At 39.5% G+C, this 21,291-nt stretch overlaps 1 protein-coding gene across 1 annotated transcript in view; it reads left to right on the top strand.

The window, feature by feature from the left end:
* MTOR (mechanistic target of rapamycin kinase) overlaps nucleotides 1–21,183 on the top strand; it is a 71,769-nt gene extending 50,586 nt beyond the window's left edge. The window contains exons 35-58 of the mRNA XM_066563872.1: nucleotides 2,082–2,207; nucleotides 2,840–2,971; nucleotides 6,033–6,148; nucleotides 7,800–7,917; nucleotides 8,680–8,886; nucleotides 9,356–9,456; nucleotides 9,778–9,874; nucleotides 10,327–10,425; nucleotides 10,954–11,076; nucleotides 11,763–11,945; nucleotides 12,538–12,672; nucleotides 12,962–13,136; nucleotides 13,754–13,889; nucleotides 14,554–14,701; nucleotides 15,340–15,462; nucleotides 15,899–15,981; nucleotides 16,950–17,022; nucleotides 17,523–17,597; nucleotides 18,089–18,224; nucleotides 18,531–18,596; nucleotides 18,739–18,819; nucleotides 19,099–19,179; nucleotides 19,604–19,709; nucleotides 20,199–21,183. Of these exons, the coding sequence (XP_066419969.1) occupies nucleotides 2,082–2,207; nucleotides 2,840–2,971; nucleotides 6,033–6,148; nucleotides 7,800–7,917; nucleotides 8,680–8,886; nucleotides 9,356–9,456; nucleotides 9,778–9,874; nucleotides 10,327–10,425; nucleotides 10,954–11,076; nucleotides 11,763–11,945; nucleotides 12,538–12,672; nucleotides 12,962–13,136; nucleotides 13,754–13,889; nucleotides 14,554–14,701; nucleotides 15,340–15,462; nucleotides 15,899–15,981; nucleotides 16,950–17,022; nucleotides 17,523–17,597; nucleotides 18,089–18,224; nucleotides 18,531–18,596; nucleotides 18,739–18,819; nucleotides 19,099–19,179; nucleotides 19,604–19,709; nucleotides 20,199–20,214 (2,736 nt within the window). The 3' untranslated portion in view covers nucleotides 20,215–21,183. The remainder of the gene's footprint in view (nucleotides 1–2,081; nucleotides 2,208–2,839; nucleotides 2,972–6,032; nucleotides 6,149–7,799; nucleotides 7,918–8,679; nucleotides 8,887–9,355; nucleotides 9,457–9,777; nucleotides 9,875–10,326; nucleotides 10,426–10,953; nucleotides 11,077–11,762; nucleotides 11,946–12,537; nucleotides 12,673–12,961; nucleotides 13,137–13,753; nucleotides 13,890–14,553; nucleotides 14,702–15,339; nucleotides 15,463–15,898; nucleotides 15,982–16,949; nucleotides 17,023–17,522; nucleotides 17,598–18,088; nucleotides 18,225–18,530; nucleotides 18,597–18,738; nucleotides 18,820–19,098; nucleotides 19,180–19,603; nucleotides 19,710–20,198) is intronic.
* The last annotated feature ends 108 nt before the right edge of the window (nucleotides 21,184–21,291 follow it).

The following is a 21,291-nucleotide window of genomic DNA, read 5'->3' as shown; positions in this document are numbered from 1 at the left end:
TTTAAGAAGTGAATTCTCTCCAAATGTTGGAAAACTGGTCAGAGAATTCACATGCTCGTAAAATAAAAGATTATCCTGTTCCTTTTGGACCTCTTACAAGAACATTTCCAGCTGATTGGTAATATTTAGGGTCATTACTTAGTGGTGGAATTGGCAGTGTTAGGTTTATGGTTGGTCTTGATAATCATAAAGGTCTTTTCCAACCTAAATGATGCTGTGATTAACCTTGACCTTTCAGAAGAGACTTTTAGCAATGTTGATTTTTCCAGTATTGAAAGAAAAATTTGTGCCTTTCTAAACATCAAAAATCCAAAGTACCTCTGAAAATTTAAATCAGAGAAATATTTGACACTTATTTCCTTACAAGAGGCATCCCTACAGTGAAAGTGAATATCCTCAGATGCAGTAGGACATCCAAGATTACTGTTTAAACAGAGGTGGGTGATTCCTGCTAGAGAAGGGGATAAAAGAAAAAAAGGGTATAACTAAGGTAAAATGCTGCCTGAAGGAGGAACTGATCCCTGAGCAGAGTTCTTCACTGGCAGTGCTATAATCTGCCACCTTGTGAAAGCCTGCTGTATATTTTTTAGCTGTTTGGGAAACTGTGACAAAGCTTTTAGTCTCCCATCTGCATTCCAGTCTGGAAAAGCTCAGGGCCATTCCACTGGGGTAGAGAAGCTGGAGTGGCAGGAAGTGTAATGTCTGAATATAGCTTTTTATAGTCCTGAAAGCAGTACAAACAGTTCTTGAATGGTTTATAGATGTTTTTTAATAGTTTTTAAATGCCTATTGGAAGAAGTTTATTTGGGTGTTAGGGAACAAGCTTTGCCTAACTTCCCAGTCCTCAATTTGGGAGAAAGGAAAAAGGGAAAGAATAACTTTGGTGCTAAGGTCCTTCTTGTCATTGGCAAAATCTTTTGTTTACCTCAAAATCAAAAAGTTTCAAAGTTTCTGGCTGAAATAGAAACTTTGGATACACTGTTACCCTGTACTTGGCCACTACATCAAGCACCATGGATTTAGTTGTTACATCCCTTCCACAATTCTACTTCTCTGTAATATCCTTGAATGTTTGAAATACAGACTCATCCTCCTCTCTCAGTGTTGTGCCTCTCCCATCAGACAGACAAGAACCAGACAATGCTTGCACAAGCAGCACAGCAGTTGGAGCTGCAGTTTCTGGCAAAAAACCAGTTCAGAGGTGCCAGCCTCCAAAAGGAATGCATGCAAGGCAAAGAAAAAGGGCAATGACAAAAATATCTTTGCAACCATTTGGTTTTCTACCATCTCCACGTTGAGATTTAAACCAAGAATAGGTGGAGAAGGCGCTTTGGAAGGCGCTTTGACTCACTTTGGAATTGTGTTTTGAAGAGTTTGTCTGATTCTTGGATGTGTTTCAGCCTCAGGAACTTTCCTCCTCTTTCCATTAGAGGATATCATTAGACTGCAAGCACTGAGCTGCCTGCAGATTGTGAGAGTCAGGGACTGAACCTTCCTCACACACTGCAGTGTTAAAGAAATAGACTCCTGTAAATCCATGGTGAGCCCTGTGGCAGGGAAGAAAGATGCATCTGACTCCACGTTGTCAGAAGGCTAATTTATTACTTTATTAAAGAATACTATACTATACTAAAGAATACAGAAAGGATACTTACACAATGCTAGAAAGATAATAATGAAAACTCTTGACTCTTTCCAGTGTCCTGACACAGCTTGGCCCCAATTGGCCAAAGAGTGCAAACAACTCCCAGCAGAATGCAATGGAACAATCACCTGTGGGTGAACAATCTCCAAACACATTCCACATGAGCACAACACAGGAGAAGCAAATGAGATAAGAATTGTTTTCCTTTTCTCTGAGGCCTCTCCCTGCCTTTCAGCTTCCCAGGAGAAGAACCCTGTGTGAAGGAATCATGTTCAGGGAATGTGAATGCCACAATAGGCAGTTCCTAATGTCAGTCTGCTGTGAATTATGGCAGAGAAGTCTCTATCTTGATGGAAGTCCCTTCAGATTCTGAACCAAGGTTCTGTGCAGTACACTGGAGACGAAACAATAACAAATTCTCTTTTTTTCCTCTCAGGGCTGTCAGCGAATCGTGGAAGACTGGCAAAGAATATTGATGGTCCGATCTCTGGTTGTGAATCCTCATGAGGACATGAGAACTTGGCTCAAGTATGCCAGCTTGTGTGGCAAGAGTGGGAGGCTGGTGAGCATTGTCAGGCTCTGTCCTCTTCTGCAGGTTTTGGGATGATTGGCTTTGCTGTGCTGCTTCAGCCTTGAGCATTCCTAAATGCTTCCATTGCCCAGGTGGGATGGGCTCTCCTGTGAGGAAGAAACTAGTCAGAAATTGTTGAAATGCTGAAATTGTAACCAGCATAAAGTTCATGCTTGTAGCCAAGGTTATTTTTGTGGGATTGATATTGTACCTGAGAGCCCCTGGGCCAGTTTTTCATTGCATGCTGTAACTGGAAGTTTTTATGCACTACTGGAGATTATTAATAATAGCTCTCTCTGCTAGAGCAGAGAGTCAAATCTAGAATGTGCTGTTACTGTTGAACATTACAGTCCTATTTTAACATTCATCACAAAATTTATCACCAAATACTTGAAACAGAGACTTTCTACTGTCTTCTGAAATGAGAATCTAATGCTCTGATCCAAAGGAAGACATGGTTTATCATGTGGTATTCTGTGAGTCCAGGGAGTCTGCTGTGTCTGTGTTGTATCTGGAGGGTCAGATGTACTTTTTCAGTGTAGGACAATTCTGAGGCAATATGAGCCAGAGGTAACAATGACAATTATGTTATAACCTGCTTTTTGTCTTTGCCACTTCTCCAGGCTTTGGCCCACAAGACCCTTGTCCTGCTCCTGGGAGTGGATCCCTCTCGGCAGCTGGATCACCCCCTGCCCACAGTGCATCCCCAAGTGACCTATGCATACATGAAGCACATGTGGAAGAGTGCCCGGAAGGTACAGAGCACACTGCTTTGTTTTTGCTCAGGCTTTGTGCACTGGTAGCTCTTCATGTTCCCAACAGAACAAAAGCAAAGCTTGATATTTTACTTTTGTTCCCCTGAAATAGAGGAACTAATTCTTTTCCTTATTGTTATTCAGATCATAAGCTTTTTATTTCCACTAAAACTCTGTAATGCACAGAAAACCTGGCCCTAATTTTCTTTCATCTATGGAAAGATTCTTTTTGCTAAGCCAGTAGCTGGTACCCAAACAGGATTGCAGCCAGGATTAATGGTCAGTAGCAGCTCTTTGGTCCTGTGTAGGTTTTCTGCTGGACTTTTCATCCACTGTTTTGATTGCTGGGTCTCTACACTGTACCTGTGCTCAGGGTCACATGCAGAAAGAGGGAAGTAAAGGGGGGTTTATAACCAGTTTTAGAAGTGTCCTGAACAGTTTGCTGAGCAGAACTGATTGTTACTAAAGAGATTATTGGAAATTTCTAACTGAAAGACAGCTGAAAAGCACATAGAGTTTGTCATGGGAACACTTTGGCACCAGAGAGCCCAGGGTGAATGTTTTTGACATTGCAACACAGGGAGAATTTACGTAATCAAATCCAGTAAGCTTCAGACTGGATAAATTATCTTTTTTTTTAATATACATTAAAGCCTCCATTTATCCTCATATTCTGCCACATCTTTATTTTTTCTGCCTTGGGATTGCCAGCACTGGAGCAGAGCCATTGCTGTGGGAACGTTGCCACAACTAACTATTCTTTATTTGAATTAAAAAGGCAAAAGGAGCTGCTGCTAAGGCCCTGTTCTGTTGGCTCTGTAAAACAGTGAAATTCCTCTTACCCTCTTCAGTAAATGACCCCAGAAGTATGTGGGGTCTCTGCCTGTCTCTGTGAGGGGAACTGTGTTTTGTGGTGTTTGACTTGTGCTCAGGAAGTTGATGGACCTGGTGCAGTGGTGGAAAGCAGAATGAGACAAGGCACAAAGATTAAGGGGGTAGGAGAACGTGTCTAAAATTAACGGTTGGGAGAATAAATGGACTCCTTGAAGATGAGGGAAAACTGATACCAAAATAGATGATAAATAATACATAGTTACACCTGGTGATGTGTGTAGTTTTATGTAACTGTGTGTGTTCACTTCATTTGGTATCCTAAGTAAGAAGCTGCTGATGTAGGCTGGGATGGTGGGAAATGACCATTTTTTCTACTCAGCAGTTCAGGGTTCCTTTGTTGGCCTAAAATGGCAGTTTTCAGTACTTGTCAAATCCAGCAGGAAAAAAGCTGGCATCTAGAAGGAAACCAGCCATATGGCACTTGCAGAGCTCCACAACAGTCTTCTTAAACAACAGATCAAAATTTATATGTCAATCTTATTACATTTCTTCCAACACAGACCTTTGCCAGCAGCTGCATTCTAAGCCATATCCCACAGAAAGGATGCATACAAACTTAGGAATTTGGTTGTTCTGGAAAACTTGCAGCTTTCAGTCTTAAGTGCTCCATCTGTCAGTTTATGGCCATCAGTTTTCAATATTAATGGAAACTGAAGACCAGAATGTTGGGTGTATCTAGATAGGAAAGGGGCACATAAAAAGATTCTGTAATAATTCTGTTTGGCAATATATTTTGTCTATTTTTAATGGATGTCTAGCATAACTATTTGTAAGACCATTATTTACACCACACCCCAGTCCCTTCTGTCTGGGTTACAGCTATGGAATGCACAATATTCATGTTATGAGTATGATCCTTTCTTTTATTTCACCCTGGGCTGAATGCACCATATGAATGTTATGAGTATGATCCTTTCTTTTCTTTTATTTCACCCTGGGTAATACTCTTTTTCCTCACCACTGAGTTGTGCATGCTGATATTTGAACAGGATAGATGAGGCATTTGAACTCAAGTGGTTTTTGTCTCTAACATAGCTCATTCCTATAGATACACAGAGGTAAATTAGGTTTCTAACTGCACATTCTGCAGTTCCTAACCTGAAATGACCTTGCAGATTGCAGGAGCTTTACTCTTAATTCTTTCCAGTGAAGCGTGCATGTGTTTTTCTGAAATCTTTATTCTTGGGTTCTCCTACCCCAGAATACTTTCCAAGGAATTTTAAAAATATATTTTCCCTCAGAATTTGGTAGTGAAAGTTGCTTTACCACGACTGCCCTGTATAATATTCTGTCAGAGTAACACACATTTGAACTTCTTCAATAACTTGAGGAGAAATCCAGACTTTAATTTGTTGAAACAACTCATGGTGTGTACTTCAAGCCCAGACAAAGCTGAAAGGTTAGGAGAGAGAAGATCAGAAAGCTGCAAGTTTTCCTTCAGGCATTATTTTCTCAAATTGTCATGGGTTTGTTTTTTTGTTTGGTTTTTTGTTATGTGATTTGGGTTTTTTTGTTTGTGGGGGGTTGTTTGGGGAGTTTTTATTTTGTAGTTTTGGGGTTGGATTTTTGGGGTTTTTTTTTGTTGTTTTTTGGGGTTTTTTTGTCTGCCCATAGCATGTTATAGGTAGGCTTCTCTGGATTTGTGATCCTGTCTGTTCAGGACTGTCCTGCTCAGATACAGTTTGTAAGCTGTAAACATTTGATTGTCACAATTGCCAGGCTAAGTGCATGCTCAGCTGAAAAGGAGGTATCTCTGTATCTCACACTGTGTGGGCAGTAACAGGACATTCTGTGCTGTTGAAGCTTTCTCCCTGTGCAGGTGACCTTGTTGCTTTGGCAGAGTGCAGTTCTTGCACATCGTGTGTTATGGTCAGTCATCCCTTTGGTTCTCTGTATGACAGTGAAGGTGTGCCTGGCATTGCAAGGATGCAGTTATTTGTTCCTCACTTTAGCAGTTTCAGAGACAATAAGAATCTCTAACCTCTTAATTCATTTAGACATATTTAAAATATAAAGTGACTTTAGAGGGATATTAACGGCTGAAAAGCTTTGAAAGAAAACAAAACCATATATTTTTATTTCTGTGAAAATCACGTCTACATTGTTTTTCTCCCTTGAGAAATGGTGTTTAAGGCCTGTGGTGCTGACTGCCTCCATCCCTTTGCAGATTGATGCGTTCCAACACATGCAGCACTTTGTGCAGACCATGCAGCAGCAGGCCCAGCACGCCATCGCCACTGAGGACCAGCAGCACAAACAGGAGCTCCACAAACTCATGGCACGGTCAGCACGGGGCACCCTTTAGCTCTAAACTCAAACTGAAGCCTCTCCTGAAGTGCAGGGTCCCTGGGGGTGACACATTTCAGACAAAGCTGATGCTTTGATTAAAAGAACAGGGTTTCTCATTTAGCTGCTTTGGTGTTATGTGGTGGTGTTCACAGGGGTCCCAGGAAGAGGGAAGAGATGAGGATCTGACTCCATGTTTCAGAAGGCTGATTTATTATTTTATGATATATATTATATTAAAACTATACTAAAAGAATAGAAGAAAGGATTTAATCAGAAGGCTTGAAAGGAAAGAATGGAATAACAAAATCTTGTGACTGACCAGTCTGAAACAGCTGGGCTGTGATTGGCCATTAATTAGAAACAACCACATGAGACCAATCCCAGATGCACCTGTTGCATTCCACAGCAGCAGATAATCATTGTTTACATTTTGTTTCTGAGGCCTCTCAGCTTCTCAGGAATGTAAATCCTAAAGAAAGGATTTTCCATAAAATCCTGTGACAGTATTACATTCTTATCTACCATGTAATGTTCAGTAAATGTTACTGGAACACATCAGCCTGAACAAGCTTATATTTCTTGCTGGTGCCTGGTTGTATTTTTCCAGCCCTGGGCTCGTTGGCAGAAGCAGAGCTCTCAGCATGTCTGTTTCTCTGCTTTTCAGGAGATTTGGTCACTAGGAAAGAAACACTCCCCACACAAGCCTGGCACATCTGTGTTAATGCACAGGCTGCCAAGCACAACAGCAGTGCTTTGGGCTGTAGGTGCCTAGCATGTGATGGTCTCTTACAATCCTGTTGCATAAAAACCCTTTCTTCATTTTTCTCTGTGGATCTGTAGGTGCCAGATCTATTTTTTTCAGTTTAAATTGAAGATTGCATAGTGCTTTCTATTGAAGGTTTGCTTTTTTTGAAGGGAGGTATGCACTCAATTTGCTTTTATGAGGATGGGAACCCTTGGTAAAACCATTCTCTTATTTTTTTCAGTGACTATAATGAAAAACAAATTTGTAATGATTTGCATACAGTATTTGTCTTGCACAATGCTTTCTGGAAAACTCAAAATACAGAAAGGACAGCCATGTCCTAACTGTGGCATTTAAAGCCTGCTGAGGGAGCAAAGTATTAAGTTTTGGGCAAACCTTGACAACCCCACCCTGCTGCAGTAAAAATATGTTGTTTTTCCTTTCCTCTAGGAGGGAATGACTTCATGGGGTTCTGGCTGGGGGAAGAACAGTTCCTCTGTGTTTGCATTGTTTGTTTGTCAGTGTTCTCCCCAGAAGGCTCATTCATATGGTGCTCAGGACAGCTCAGCAGCTCATGTGGATGATTTTATCACCACACACTGATGAAGTCTTTCAATGTGGCTGCTACCTACTTCTTACATTTATTTTATAACTTACACAGATGAGGAAAAAATGTTTGATCCCCACTTTTCCTCTTAAATTAAACCTTCAACTAGTTAGTTCCACACTACAAGCAAGATGGAGATATTTTGAATCTTGCATCCACCCTGTAGGAGAGGCTACCTGACTGAATTCACCACATGGAATGTCTTTTAGACTCCAGACACCAAGTTTGCCTTTTAATCCAGAGGATTTGTTTTCATTTTAGGTTTTGAATCAATAATCCCTTTGCTTACCTAGGTGTTTCCTGAAACTGGGTGAGTGGCAGCTGAACCTGCAAGGCATCAATGAGAGCACCATCCCCAAAGTCTTGCAATACTACAGTGCTGCAACGGAGCACGATCGCAACTGGTACAAGGTCATTACAGAAAATTTCCAGATCAATTTTATCAAATCCCACAGTACAGGAAAGGAAGGTGTTCATTGGAAGACCTCCCATAACTGTCTGCCTTGTTACTGCCAATAGGATTTAAAAAAAAAAAACAAAACAAAGAATCAAAAAAAAACAGAGAAAGTGGCTCAAGGTAAACATGAGATTTTTGTTTAGAATTTTATCTGGTTGGTAAAACTAGGCCACAATTCAGTTTCTCTTCTTGCTTTTGAGACTCTCTCCTGTTGTTAGTTAGCAATGAAGGAGAAAGAAAATGGAAAAATTTAACTTGTTCTCAGTCAGTATACTTGAACAAGGAAAGTAGCCCTGTTGTTAATTCTCCAAAGAGCCTTTGATTTTGTGGTTGTGATATTTCAATTAATATTTGGTGCCAGATCTTCTCTGGGGCAGCCATCTCCTGTATTTTTCTCATTACACATCCCCTAGTCTTAACATACTAATTTTCCTTTTAGCCTTTGAAAAATTAAGCTATATGCAAATATAATTAAATTTTTGGTACAGAGCTCATTCACTTTAATATTCAATAGGCAGCTCCAGGTCAAGAACTCAACATGATATTATTTAAGATAATAAGACAGTTCAAATTACAAGCAGTTAGAGAAATCAAAGCATTGTGTTGTCTGCAGAACATTACTTACTTTGCAGACACAGAAAGGTTGGATTATATCTAACAATTAGGAAGTGCCAGTTGCAGAAAGGAGTCTGACTTGTGTTCTGTCCTGTTGGCAGGCCTGGCATGCCTGGGCAGTGATGAACTTTGAAGCAGTGCTTCACTATAAACATCAAAACCAGGCCAGAGATGAGAAGAAGAAACTCCGTCACGCAAGCGGAGCCAGCATCACCAGCGCCAACACGGAGGGCAGCAACAGTGAGAGTGATGCAGAGAGCACTGAGAACAGTCCCATCCCATCCCCAGTGCAGAAAAAAGTCACTGAGGTACCCTCCTTCCTCCCCCTTCTTCTTGAGACATTGGTACTTTCTGCTTAGACACAGGAAAAAAAATCATTGGCTAAATTAACGCAAATTATTATTAGCTGTGACCTGAAGGGGCTGTCAGAGGGGTACAGGGCATTAACAAATTCTTCTGGTTAGGCCCTTCATGGAAGACTCTGAGGAATCTCTTTCATTTACCAGTTATAGTAAGGTAGTTTTTAGGCTGAACAAACTGAAGTGTAAAACCCCTTCATAGCATTTTCCCTGCCATGCTGAAAGACTTTTCTGTAGTCAAGCAAAACATAAAATCCTAGGAGCACCATGTCCTGTGAAGAGTAGGAGCAGAAGTCAGCTACAGTGGGGATTAGGTCTATATTTCCACATATGTTTTCCTCTTTCCCCTTCTTGAGTTAAGGATTCATGTGGGCTGATGTTCTTGCATAGAACTAATGCAGCAATTTCATTCCCAAAGGATTTATCCAAGACCCTCTTGATGTACACAGTCCCTGCTGTCCAAGGTTTCTTCCGATCCATTTCTCTGTCTCGAGGAAACAACCTCCAAGACACTCTAAGGTACATAATAAAGCACACAGTAAATGAAATCCAGCTGATAAGAGCACATGGTTTCAGATTAGGTAGAACATATTTCTGCTCTTTTTTGTTATGGTTGAATTAAGTGAATGCTTTGGTCCAGGCTAATTTTTGTTGGATGGATTATCCCTTTTTTCTGAGGGTTCTGGGAAGAAAAGTTCCTTGTAAATAGGTTTGGGGGTTTTTTTATTTGTTTGGGGGTTTTGTGGTGGGGTTTTATTTGTTGGTTAGTTGGTGGTTTTTGTTTTGTTTTGGTGGTGTGTTTGTTTGCTTGTTCCTAACAAAAGAATTTCTCCTTTTCAGAGTCCTTACTCTGTGGTTTGACTATGGTCATTGGCCTGATGTGAATGAGGCTTTGGTAGAAGGAGTCAAGGCAATCCAAATAGACACTTGGCTGCAGGTAAATAACACATAATATATTTATATATTTATATTTATATATTTATATATATTTTTATGTATTTATATATATAATGATATATTTATATATATTATGTATATAAATATATAATATTATTATATTATATATAATATATTTATATTATTTTTATAATAAATATATTATATATTATATTTATATAATTCCTTTATTATACTACATTATTCTATACTGTGTATTGTATAGAATAATATAGTAGAATACAGTATATAGTGTAATATAGAATAATATAGTAGAATAAAGTATATAGTGTAATATAGTATAGAATAATATAGTATAATAAAGTAATTAATTAGCCTTCTGCTATCAGTGGAGTCAATTCTCCTCATCATTCTCTCCCCCTCGCTGGGGCTGCCTGCAGGTGCTCCAGGCAGGAGTATCAGGAGTGTTTATTGTCCCTCTCCCTGCTGCAGGTCATCCCCCAGCTGATCGCCAGGATTGACACCCCTCGGCCGCTGGTGGGGCGCCTCATCCACCAGCTGCTCACGGACATCGGGCGCTACCACCCGCAGGTGAGCCTGGGCTCAGAGCAGGAGCTCTCAGTGCCCGCACAGGAGTCACAGCAGTGATGGCAGCGAGGGTGGGGACAGTTTCCATTGCTGCTGCCACCTCAGCACTTCTTATAAAAAGGGAGGGAGGTGAATGAGCCATGCAGCCTGGGAAGAACTCTTTGTCTAATGTGATTTAATGTCTGCTGGGCAGTGCAAATCACCTTAAATGTCTAAGAACCTTCCTCACAGGTTTTATGGAAATTTCTTTCCATAGTGTGGAATATCACAAAATCCTATGACCTGTTTTTGTTCTTCCAGTTTGAAAGAGGCTCCCAATGTCGTTCTGCTATTCAGTGAATTAAAGTCTTGACAGCCTGTTGTTGGATCACAAGACTTTCAGTAGTAAATTCCTATCACTGCTTTTCACAAGCAAGCTTGCTTCCTCCTGTTGATTCCTAAGGCTGCTGTTTGTTAATGCTTTGCTAATTATTTAAGTTTATGTAGCTCTTCTTGGGGTTCTAAAGTATTATTGGTTGCTGTCCCTTGCAGGCTTTGATCTATCCTTTGACTGTGGCTTCTAAATCTACCACCACTGCTCGACACAATGCTGCAAATAAGATCCTGAAAAACATGTGTGAGCATAGCAACACCCTGGTGCAGCAGGCAATGATGGTGAGTGCTCAGTGTAGCATTAAGTGTGTTATGTTGGATGGATGGATGTCAGTTCTAGTAACACAAAATGACTATTCATTGTCAATTCTCTTCAAGTGTAATTAATTTGAGGTATTTGCAACTGGTAGAAATTACAGTATTAGTGTAATTTCCAGAGAATGCTTCCATTTTACAATAATTCACACACTGAGTTTTTGTGTTCCCTTATGAATAAATTTAGAGAAGAAATACATGAAAAACCTTTGCTCCATAAAGAGGTGGTTTTGCTTAATGGGAAGTAGAAACCAAACTTACTGAGCATAGCATAGAAAGAGTATTATAATTAATTTGATAAAGATTTTTATGAATAAATGAAAAATAATGCTTTCAGGCCAAGCTGCATAAGCATGTAGAAAATTTCAAAGGTAACAAATAAGGTGAGAAAAGCCTGGTCAGCTTCTTACTGAAAAAATGTGCCATCATTATGGTTATAGAAAATTTCAAAGGTAACAAATAAGGTCAGAAAAGCCTGGTCAGCTTCTTACAGAAAAAATGTGCCATCACTATGTTAGTTCTTGTGGCTCCCTCTGGCTTTCAGACACAAATATTTCATAACATTAGAGAAGAGAGGAGTTTTGCAATTTTAAGTCAGCAGCCAGTCCCAGGGATTTCTTTAGACATTTAATCTTTTTTTCTGTCTAAAACAGGTGAGTGAAGAGCTAATTCGTGTGGCCATCCTTTGGCATGAGATGTGGCATGAAGGGTTGGAAGAAGCATCTCGTCTGTATTTTGGAGAAAGAAATGTAAAGGGAATGTTTGAGGTGCTGGAACCACTTCATGCAATGATGGAGCGAGGGCCTCAGACTTTAAAGGAGACATCCTTCAATCAGGTATCAGCAAATGGCCCAGAGCTGTTCTTCAGGACAGCCACCTGCCCCAGATGTGTTACAAGAACCTTTGCCATTTAACACAAAAAGTGAATCTCTTGGGACTCATTATGTTAGCTGCAGATTTCATTATTGATGTTTGTCTTCAGATCTGTGTCACTTCTGGTGACTATAAGATGCCAAATTGCCCTGGAGTCTTGTATTGGCAGGGTGTCTGATAGGGACTAAAAAAGGACGACTGCTCTGCTGTTAATTATTCTGCTTTGATCACAGTAAACACTAGCACAGATAACAGAGAATTCACTGAGCTTGTAATCCTGCTGTTAAAGGGTGATTCTGAGCATTCAATTCTCCTATAATGAAGTCTACTTGTGAGCAATGTTGTTTGATAAATTCAATGCAGATCTTGGATCAGGAATTTCTAGATCTGCTATTAGAAATGCTATAAATTTCTGATCTGCTATAAAAATGTGAGATCAAGTATTTGTAGTGCAATTTGAAAAGAGACTCTGATGATCTTTGTAGGTGTTAAGTGGTCCCCACCTGTTACACTACAGTCTGTTGAAATTCATTTTTCTGTTGTTTGAATCCCTAGGCCTATGGCAGAGATCTCATGGAAGCTCAGGAGTGGTGCAGGAAGTATATGAAATCAGGAAATGTCAAAGACCTAACTCAGGCTTGGGATCTCTATTACCACGTGTTCCGACGTATCTCAAAGCAGCTGCCGCAGGTGAGGGGGCAGATTCAGATCTTTTGTGGGTCATACAGTGCAAGCTGTCAATACCAACTTTTGCTTTATGTTTGCTGGTTATTCAAAACATTCTAATTAGGTATTCTGGAAATAACTGCATAGGGTTTGCTGCAAATTTGGTGTTTATGTAGCACTTCCTGCAAGTACCTGAAGTATTTTGGTCGCAACCTGAACTGTTTTAGGTCTCTTGACAGCATGAGCTCTTCAGGTGCTTCTGTGAAATTTGAACTGAAATTCTAAGGGGTTGTATTTCTTTTGGTTTTGGTAGCTCACTTCTTTGGAGCTACAGTACGTGTCACCAAAACTCTTAATGTGCCGGGATCTGGAATTGGCAGTGCCAGGAACGTACGACCCCAACCAGCCCATCATACGGATCCAGTCCATCGCTCCTTCACTGCAGGTCATCACCTCCAAGCAGCGACCCAGGAAGCTGACACTAATGGGTAAGAGAGAGCAGGTTCCACTTTGTTATTCCAGTATTTCAACAGTTGTTGCTCTTAGGTCCAATTATATATTTACCTGGTAAAACCTGTACAACTTTTCCTTTCAGATGAAGTTTTTCTTAATCTGTCTGATGTAGCCGTGATATTTTCTGAAAAATCCTTTCCTTAGGATTTCTTTTTCCTGAGAAGCTGAGAGGCCTCAGGAACAAAATGTAACCAATGGTTATCTGCTGCTGTGGAATGCAACAGGTGCATCTGGCATTGGCCCATGTTGGTTGTTTCTAATTAATGGCCAATCACAGTCCAGCTGTCTGGACTGTCTCAGTCAGTCACAAGCCTTTGTTATTCATTCTTTCTTTTTCTATTCTTAGCCAGCCTTCTGATGAAATCCTTTCTTCTATTCTTTTAGTATAGTTTTAATAGAATATATATCATAAAATAATAAATCAAGCCTTCTGAAACATGGAGTCAGATCCTCATCTCTTGCCTCATCCTAAGACCCCTGTGAACACGGTCACATTCTGACTGCCATGATTTTCCAGTTTTGGGTGCATATATGTTTATTCCTGTCAGCTTATTCAATGAGAATAAACTTTTGTGCCCTAATTCTTTTGCAGGAAGCAATGGGCATGAGTTTGTATTCCTTCTGAAAGGCCACGAAGACCTTCGCCAAGATGAAAGAGTGATGCAGCTTTTTGGGTTGGTCAACACTCTGTTAGCAAATGACCCAACTTCTCTTCGTAAAAACCTCAGGTGTGTGCTCTGCATAATCACTGAAAATGCTTGTGCATATGTGACTCCTTACACAGGTGCAGGTTGCAAGTAAACCTTGGCACAAGCAGTGGTTTTGGGAAGAGATGGCAAATCTTGGAACTAAGCTAATTAAAAAGAAAACCAGCGCTCATAGAATTCAAACATGGAGGAAATGTATCAGAGGGGGTTGTTTGTTTTATTTAATTGAAGTGCTATCTTGTAAATTGTTATGGTCTTTGAAGCAATGCCTATTTCGAGACACCTTGAGCACTGCCTTAGGAGCCTGAGAATGGGGTTTTGCCAAAGATTTTTATTATAGTCACTAAATAGCTTGGTGAAGAGTCACTGACTGCAATTCTGCAGTGTCTTTCAAGCAAGAACACATCAAATATAATGTTCAAATAACAGATCATTGTGGGTGACATAACATGTACCTTCTGAAAGCAGCCTTTCAGTGAAAACCACATAAACTTTGAGCTTGTCTGCAGATTACCTGGCAACAATCTGTGCAAAATGGATGTTTGAAGTCTGTTTGAAAAGACAAGCAGAGCAACTATTGACAATTTGGACCAGAATCAGATTTAACAGTAGTTGTTTTAAGCATCTCAAATATTAAGTCACAATATACAACAATCTGAGCTGTGATTCTCCATTTTTCCCATAGCATCCAGAGATATGCTGTTATTCCACTGTCTACAAATTCAGGCTTAATTGGCTGGGTGCCCCACTGTGACACCCTGCACGCACTCATCCGAGACTACAGAGAGAAGAAAAAGATCCTGCTCAACATCGAGCATCGCATCATGCTCAGGGTAAGGGGCAAAGCTGGCACAGGGTTTGGTCCATTCTTTTAGCACACCAGTGTTTTAGTGAAGGAAAATGGTGCAAGGCTTCTTCCTCTGCCTCTTTTCTGGTTGTGACAATAAATAAGAAATGTTTAGATAAGAGTTCGCGATCACAAGTTGTTGCCATTTGGTAAGTGAGGTGTGTTTGGAAATTTGCATGGCTGTGAAGTGCTCATACAAGGTGCTGTGCTGCTGGCATTCCAAACATTGTGGCTAAGCAGCAGGACCAAATTTGGACAGATTGGAGAAACTGAACAGGACTAGAAAATTTGAAATTTCCTGCCAAAAAGGAAAGTGTTTGCCAGCCCTGAAGACTTATTTGGATAATGGTTTTTTGAAAAAATACTTACCTGTGCAGATTTTTAGTTAAATGGGGCTGTGGGCTACTGACTTTGTGGATACTAAATCATTGCTATCTCATTTAAAAACAATTCTTCACTGTTGTGTGATTATCTCACTGTGTTTGAAACATACTGGTCAGTCTACAAATAATTGAAGTATAAACTTAATATGAAATTATTTATGATTACTGTGTTTCTCACAGTACAACCAGAAGCTACTGGAAGTGGCTTTTTAATTTGCTGAATGTCACTTCTGAATTATAGATGGCTCCAGACTATGACCACCTGACTCTGATGCAGAAAGTAGAAGTATTTGAGCATGCTGTCAATAACACAGCTGGGGATGACCTTGCCAAACTGCTGTGGTTGAAAAGTCCAAGCTCAGAGGTGAGTGCAACACACAAGAACTGGCAAACAGCAGAGTGTGTAATTATCTTCTCTGCAGAATGAGTGAGAGATGGAGATTATTTCTCCTAAAGCCCAGCAGAATCACTGCAGAACATGGATCCACACATGTATCCCCACACCAGGGGCCTTACAAGGCTCAGAGCACAAGTGAAGTGCAAAGCACAAGGCTGGAGATTTTAGTCTCCATATACTCTGCAGGGGAGAGCAAAGCAGAAGCCCCAGAATATATTCTCTTAATAACTCAGACATCTAATTCAAGGGCACAGAGTGTTTGAACCCCCTGAAATTACAGAGTATCTAAGCATATCACAGTTCTGCTTTGTGCAAAACACAAATGGTTAATGCATCAATTATAATCCAAACTGAAGCATGCAACATTCCTGCCTGGCTTTTTTTATTTTGTGCCCACTTGTAGGTATGGTTTGACAGAAGAACAAATTACACCCGGTCACTGGCTGTGATGTCAATGGTTGGGTACATTCTGGGCCTTGGGGACAGGTAAGTAAAGCTGTAAAGGTTTCTTTTCTTTAAAAGCACAGATTGTGAAAGCCTGTCAGTTCATTCCTGAATCTGTTCTTGTGATAATGTCTTCCATTGTGGTTACTGCTGAGTTGTAGTGATGCCATCTTTTAGGTCTGTATTTTATATATATATATATATATATATGCTGTTATTTTCAGCACTACAGGTATGAGATTCAGTTTGTGTATCTTGAGTACAAGTAAGAACTTCTTCCTTTTTGAAATGAATACACATGGAACTACATTATGGACCACAAGTTCTAATTTTGCCATTTCACAGAATGGGAAATCTTTCTCCATCCATTTTATTAACAATATAGCTTCCAAAATACTTTTGGAAGACAATGTATATTTGATTTAAAATCTGTAATGCAAAACCAGCTAAACCCTTAAATGTTTTAATAGCAGGAGCTCTTATTTCTGAACTTTAAAGTCTCTAACATGAAGTTTTAAACCTTTGAAAATTGAATTAAGACAAAATTGGAAGATGTAAGCATGAATTCAGCACTGTAGTTTTGCTAGTCTGGATTGATTTTCTTCTCTGTTGGTAGTAAAACAATTTGTGTTACTTCAAGTGCAGCATAATGTATTACATTTTTCTACACTTAAAAAAAAAAGAAAAATCATAAAACAAGTGGAAAAATTTATCCTAACTGAAAAATAAACATCCATAAACATCCATATCCAAGACATGCACTGATCATTCTTGTCCAGGAGGTTATTTATCTTCCAAGGTGAGAAGATCTCTTACTTGTGAGAGGTAATTACAAAATACAGTCAGAAAGGTTTCCTGTTCATGCTGAGATTGAAGATCTCAGACAAGCAAGCTACCACTGGCTGTTCTTGTTCATGAAGATAAATATATTGAGGCTGATGTGATTTACTTTGGGTTTTTTAATGGTCTGTCACTGATGGTCTGTTTTTTCTTCCACTCCTTCACCAAAGACACCCTTCCAATCTGATGTTAGACAGACTGAGTGGAAAAATCCTGCATATCGACTTTGGGGACTGTTTTGAGGTAAGTCCTTGTATTTGGACATGACATTTTCAGTAACATTTCGCATTTTCTGGTGGAGCAGAAATTAATCTATAAGCCAGGACAAACTGACCTTGAAGTCTCTTTTGAGCCTGCCTTTATCTGTCTATAAAATAATAGACACTTTATCTCAGAAGCATGTCGTGGGGATTAGCTGATCACTGGAACAAGCAAAGAAGTGTTAATGGAAGTTTCATGGAAGTGTCCACGAAATTTCACTTCCATGAAATTTCTTGGAGCAATTTAAGCTGCTGATAGGCAGTCTGTGCTGCTGGGCACATGCTTGAGTTTTCCCTTTGTTATCAAGTTTATCATCCAGCTTCTCTGAGCAATTTGTGAAAACTGAGGAACATAAAGCTGTGACTTTATTTCCTATTTGGAATAAAACCTTCAAGATTGTAGCAAAAAGATCCCAGTACTTAATAACTTTTAAAAAGTAAGTTAACTATTAATTTATTTGTTCTCCATCATCATGTGTTTAGGTTGCAATGACAAGAGAGAAGTTCCCTGAGAAGATTCCATTTAGATTAACAAGGATGCTGACAAATGCTATGGAGGTAAGCATTCCCTCTGACTTGGAGGGGACTGTTCCTAGGGAAAATGGCAACCATTTCTCAGTTTCTCCTGTATTTTTTTGTTGTGGCTAAACTTTATCACTCCTTAAGAACCTGAGGTGTCAATATTTCAGCTTGGTTTTCTGTGAGTTAAAACATCACCTGTGATATCTGCAGCACATTACAGTGGAAAGCAACATTTTAGTTAGAAAATAAACTACCCTGAAATTCCTCCAATTTCTTAGGCCTTCCTTAGTTTTTCCCCATTTCAAATAGCTGTTTCTATCAAGCAGACACAGTCAGTTGCATGGTACTTTACAAAGATCATCCTCATGGAGAAGAGAGCTTCTTAGTTTGTAATTAACCAATGTCTTGTTCTCTTAATGAACAAAGCATAGAGAACTCCAGTTCCAAGCTACTTCCCGCTCCCTGACTGCTGGGGTTGTACTTGTAGAGTGAACAAAGGTGTTGATTCACTTCTTTTTCTTCCAAAGGTGACAGGCCTCGATGGGAACTATAGAATCACCTGTCACACAGTGATGGAAGTGCTGCGTGAACACAAGGACAGCGTCATGGCTGTGCTGGAAGCCTTTGTGTATGATCCCTTATTGAACTGGAGATTGATGGACAGTAAGTGATTCTGATAAAATAGTGACAGCAAGAGAATATGCATCCAAGAAATCCAGAAGCCTGAAATCCAGAGTGTTTTTAAACAATCTAATTAACTGTTAGTTTGCATGTGCTATTTCTGCGTGCACACAGTTTTAGGGATTTTAATATGAAATTACAGCAGTGATTAGGAGATGGAAATTATTTTCAGGTGACATCAAATCTGGAGAAGGAGAAAGGCAACCAAATCTGTATTGTTTGTGGACAAATTTGCTGTGAAACACTGAAACTGCAGTTCATCCTTTCCAACTCCTTGTTTTCTTGCAGCAAATACAAAAGGCAATAAGCGCTCACGAACAAGGACAGACTCCTACTCAACCAGTCAGTCAGTAGGTGAGTAGAAAAGATGGAAGATGTCACAAATATGCTCTTCAAATTAGCTGATTAGCAGTCTTGCTAATGTTTCCAGAAGAATATTGCAGCTGCTTTTAAGCTTCATATTTATGCTTTTGTGTTTTCATGTTGTTTTCAACAGAAATGTTGGACAGTGTGGAATTGGGCGAGACATCCCATAAAAAAACTGGAACCACAGTGCCTGAATCCATCCATTCCTTCAGTGAGTTTCATTGTTGTTTCTATACTGATCCAGAAACTGTTCTTAGATCAGAAAATTTTATCATGATCCAAATGCAATTATATGAGATGGGATGGATAAAGTCTCTTGTCAGCATAAAAATGATCCGTGTTCTCAACTCCCACAAAGAGTTGTATCTGTAGAAAATGCATCTAAGTTTGCTCTCAAAATAGTGTTTGGAAAGGACACATCTAACAGCAGTACAAATGTTTTTATTGTTCAGATGAAGTGCTTATTCTGTGTCCTATTTCTCTCTTTTAGTAGGAGATGGTCTGGTGAAGCCAGAAGCTCTAAATAAGAAGGCAATTCAGATCATCAACAGGGTTCGAGATAAGCTCACTGGTGAGTGTTTTGTTTTGTTTATAGAAAAGAAACTTAAAATCTGATGGATCAGCACTATCCTTAGTGTTTGTATTTTGTATTAAACCTTTAATTTAACCTATTCTGATTAAGTGGATGAGGCCATTTTCCTGGTTTTGTCCAAAACCCAAGTACTGTGCCTGCATTTAGATACAAATAACTCTGATTTGAAAAGTACAGAGGTGTTTGTAACTACAAAGACTTAATATTCTACATGTATTAGCTTGTTAGTGGAAGTTGAATTTCTACTGTCCTGGCTTCATAGTTAGCAACATTTAGTTGCAAAACTTTACACTTTTAAAGTTTATAAGAAACTACACCCCACCTGCCAAGTAATGTACTTGAAGGGATTAGGACCAGGATTTGTGACTCCTTTCATGGTTTTTTTCACCCTTTAATTTCAAAGGTCGAGACTTCTCTCATGATGAAACTCTCGATGTACCCACCCAAGTAGAACTGCTCATTAAACAAGCAACTTCCCATGAGAACCTGTGCCAGTGCTACATTGGATGGTGAGTTTGTCACTCAGCTAACCTGGCAAAACTCCTCTGGAATAGTCTGAGCAGGGAACTGCTAAAGAGAACCTCACTTGAGCAGTTTATTTGTAGGAGCCACAGCACATATTGCACCTGATCTGGTAGATTCTGCAAGCCCATGGCAATAGACATAGACAGTCTCTAGGAAATTTGCTGTTGTAAATAGTGACAAGGATTTTACATTTTAAATGTTTGAAATAAGGAACGTGGTGGTCAGTGCTTTCAGCTACAGTGAAGGATAAAACAAAGATGATTTAGTGTCATTTTGAGAGTTAGATAACTTAGAACTATGCTTAAGGAAATAGATCTCTTTCCTGCTAATGTTTAAAAGTGATAAAGATCACCTGGAAACTTTGCCTGTGCTCAAATGATGCCTAGTTTGTATGGAACCTCAGTCCTTCTCAGTGTTGTCTTTGTGAAACTACGTGCAAGTCAACATTATTACAATATCTTTATTTTCTTTAGGTGTCCTTTCTGGTAACAGGAGATTCCAGAGTATGCACAGCCTTTTATTCTGGAGGCTTTTTCACTCCAAACTTGCTCTTCTACAAACACAAATTGAACGTTGGACTGAAATACAGCCTTTGTCAAATATTTTTAAATGTAAATGAAAAGAGTTATTGTATATTAAAAGTTGGTGTAAGCCAATGTATAGCTGCTGTTGGAAAAACAAGCTGTCTGAAACAAAACACTTGATTTGGGTTTCCAGGACAGTGAAGACTGATTGTACCACAGATGTCCATGGTTCCACTTTGTCTTTGGGGACCTGGAGATCCATTGAAAATAACTATACGGGTTTTCACTCACTTTGCAATGTAACTAAGTAACTTGCAGATTAATTATTGCCCTGGTCATTCCTGTTGATGTGGGTGCAGTGAGCTAAATGCGCTTGTGCAGGAGGCTTCGTTTAGGTTTGGGGGCAGCTGCATAACTGGAAAGAAAGAATTTTAAGTAGAATTTTACCATTGTTTCCTCCTGTACCTTGTTTTCAAACTTGATTCTTGCCCCAAATTTCGAAATTGTCTATCTGCTCATTACACTAGTTCAGGATTTGTGTTTCTGACTAGATCAGGGTTTTGAGCACATCCAAGATTTGAAAACCTTGAGCCTGAGCAAAGTCAGGGTGCCTCTGTGCAGAGTGATCAGTGGCACATTGGATGCAGGGTACAAATAAATACCACTTAGGAGCCTCCTGCAGTGTCTGGGTTAAAAAGCAGTGTTGGGAAATAACTAGGGAAAGTTAGGGTTTGGCACAGGAGGCAGATGGGGGAGAACTGGTTGTAATTTGAAACAGAAAATAATGGTTATTAAACATGAGGTTGAAGGTGAAGTTATGATTTATGAATTAAAAATATTAAAAACAATGCACAAAATACAACAGAGTAGCCATGTTTAGATGCCATGTTGTATTTGCATATTTTTGTGCCAATAAATTACATCAAAATGTAAACACTTTGGCTGTGTTCTTGTTTATTCCTAAGTCAGTTTTAGGCGGGAACAGGGAAGCAGATTACAATTTTTTTAAGGTTCCTGTTGCCATTGATTTGTCTTTTTGTAC

Source organism: Molothrus aeneus, chromosome 21, assembly GCF_037042795.1.
Source record: "Molothrus aeneus isolate 106 chromosome 21, BPBGC_Maene_1.0, whole genome shotgun sequence".
Lineage (NCBI taxonomy): Eukaryota > Metazoa > Chordata > Aves > Passeriformes > Icteridae > Molothrus > Molothrus aeneus.
Note: the sequence above shows the minus strand (reverse complement) of the source record. Positions and strands in the feature narration are given on the sequence as shown.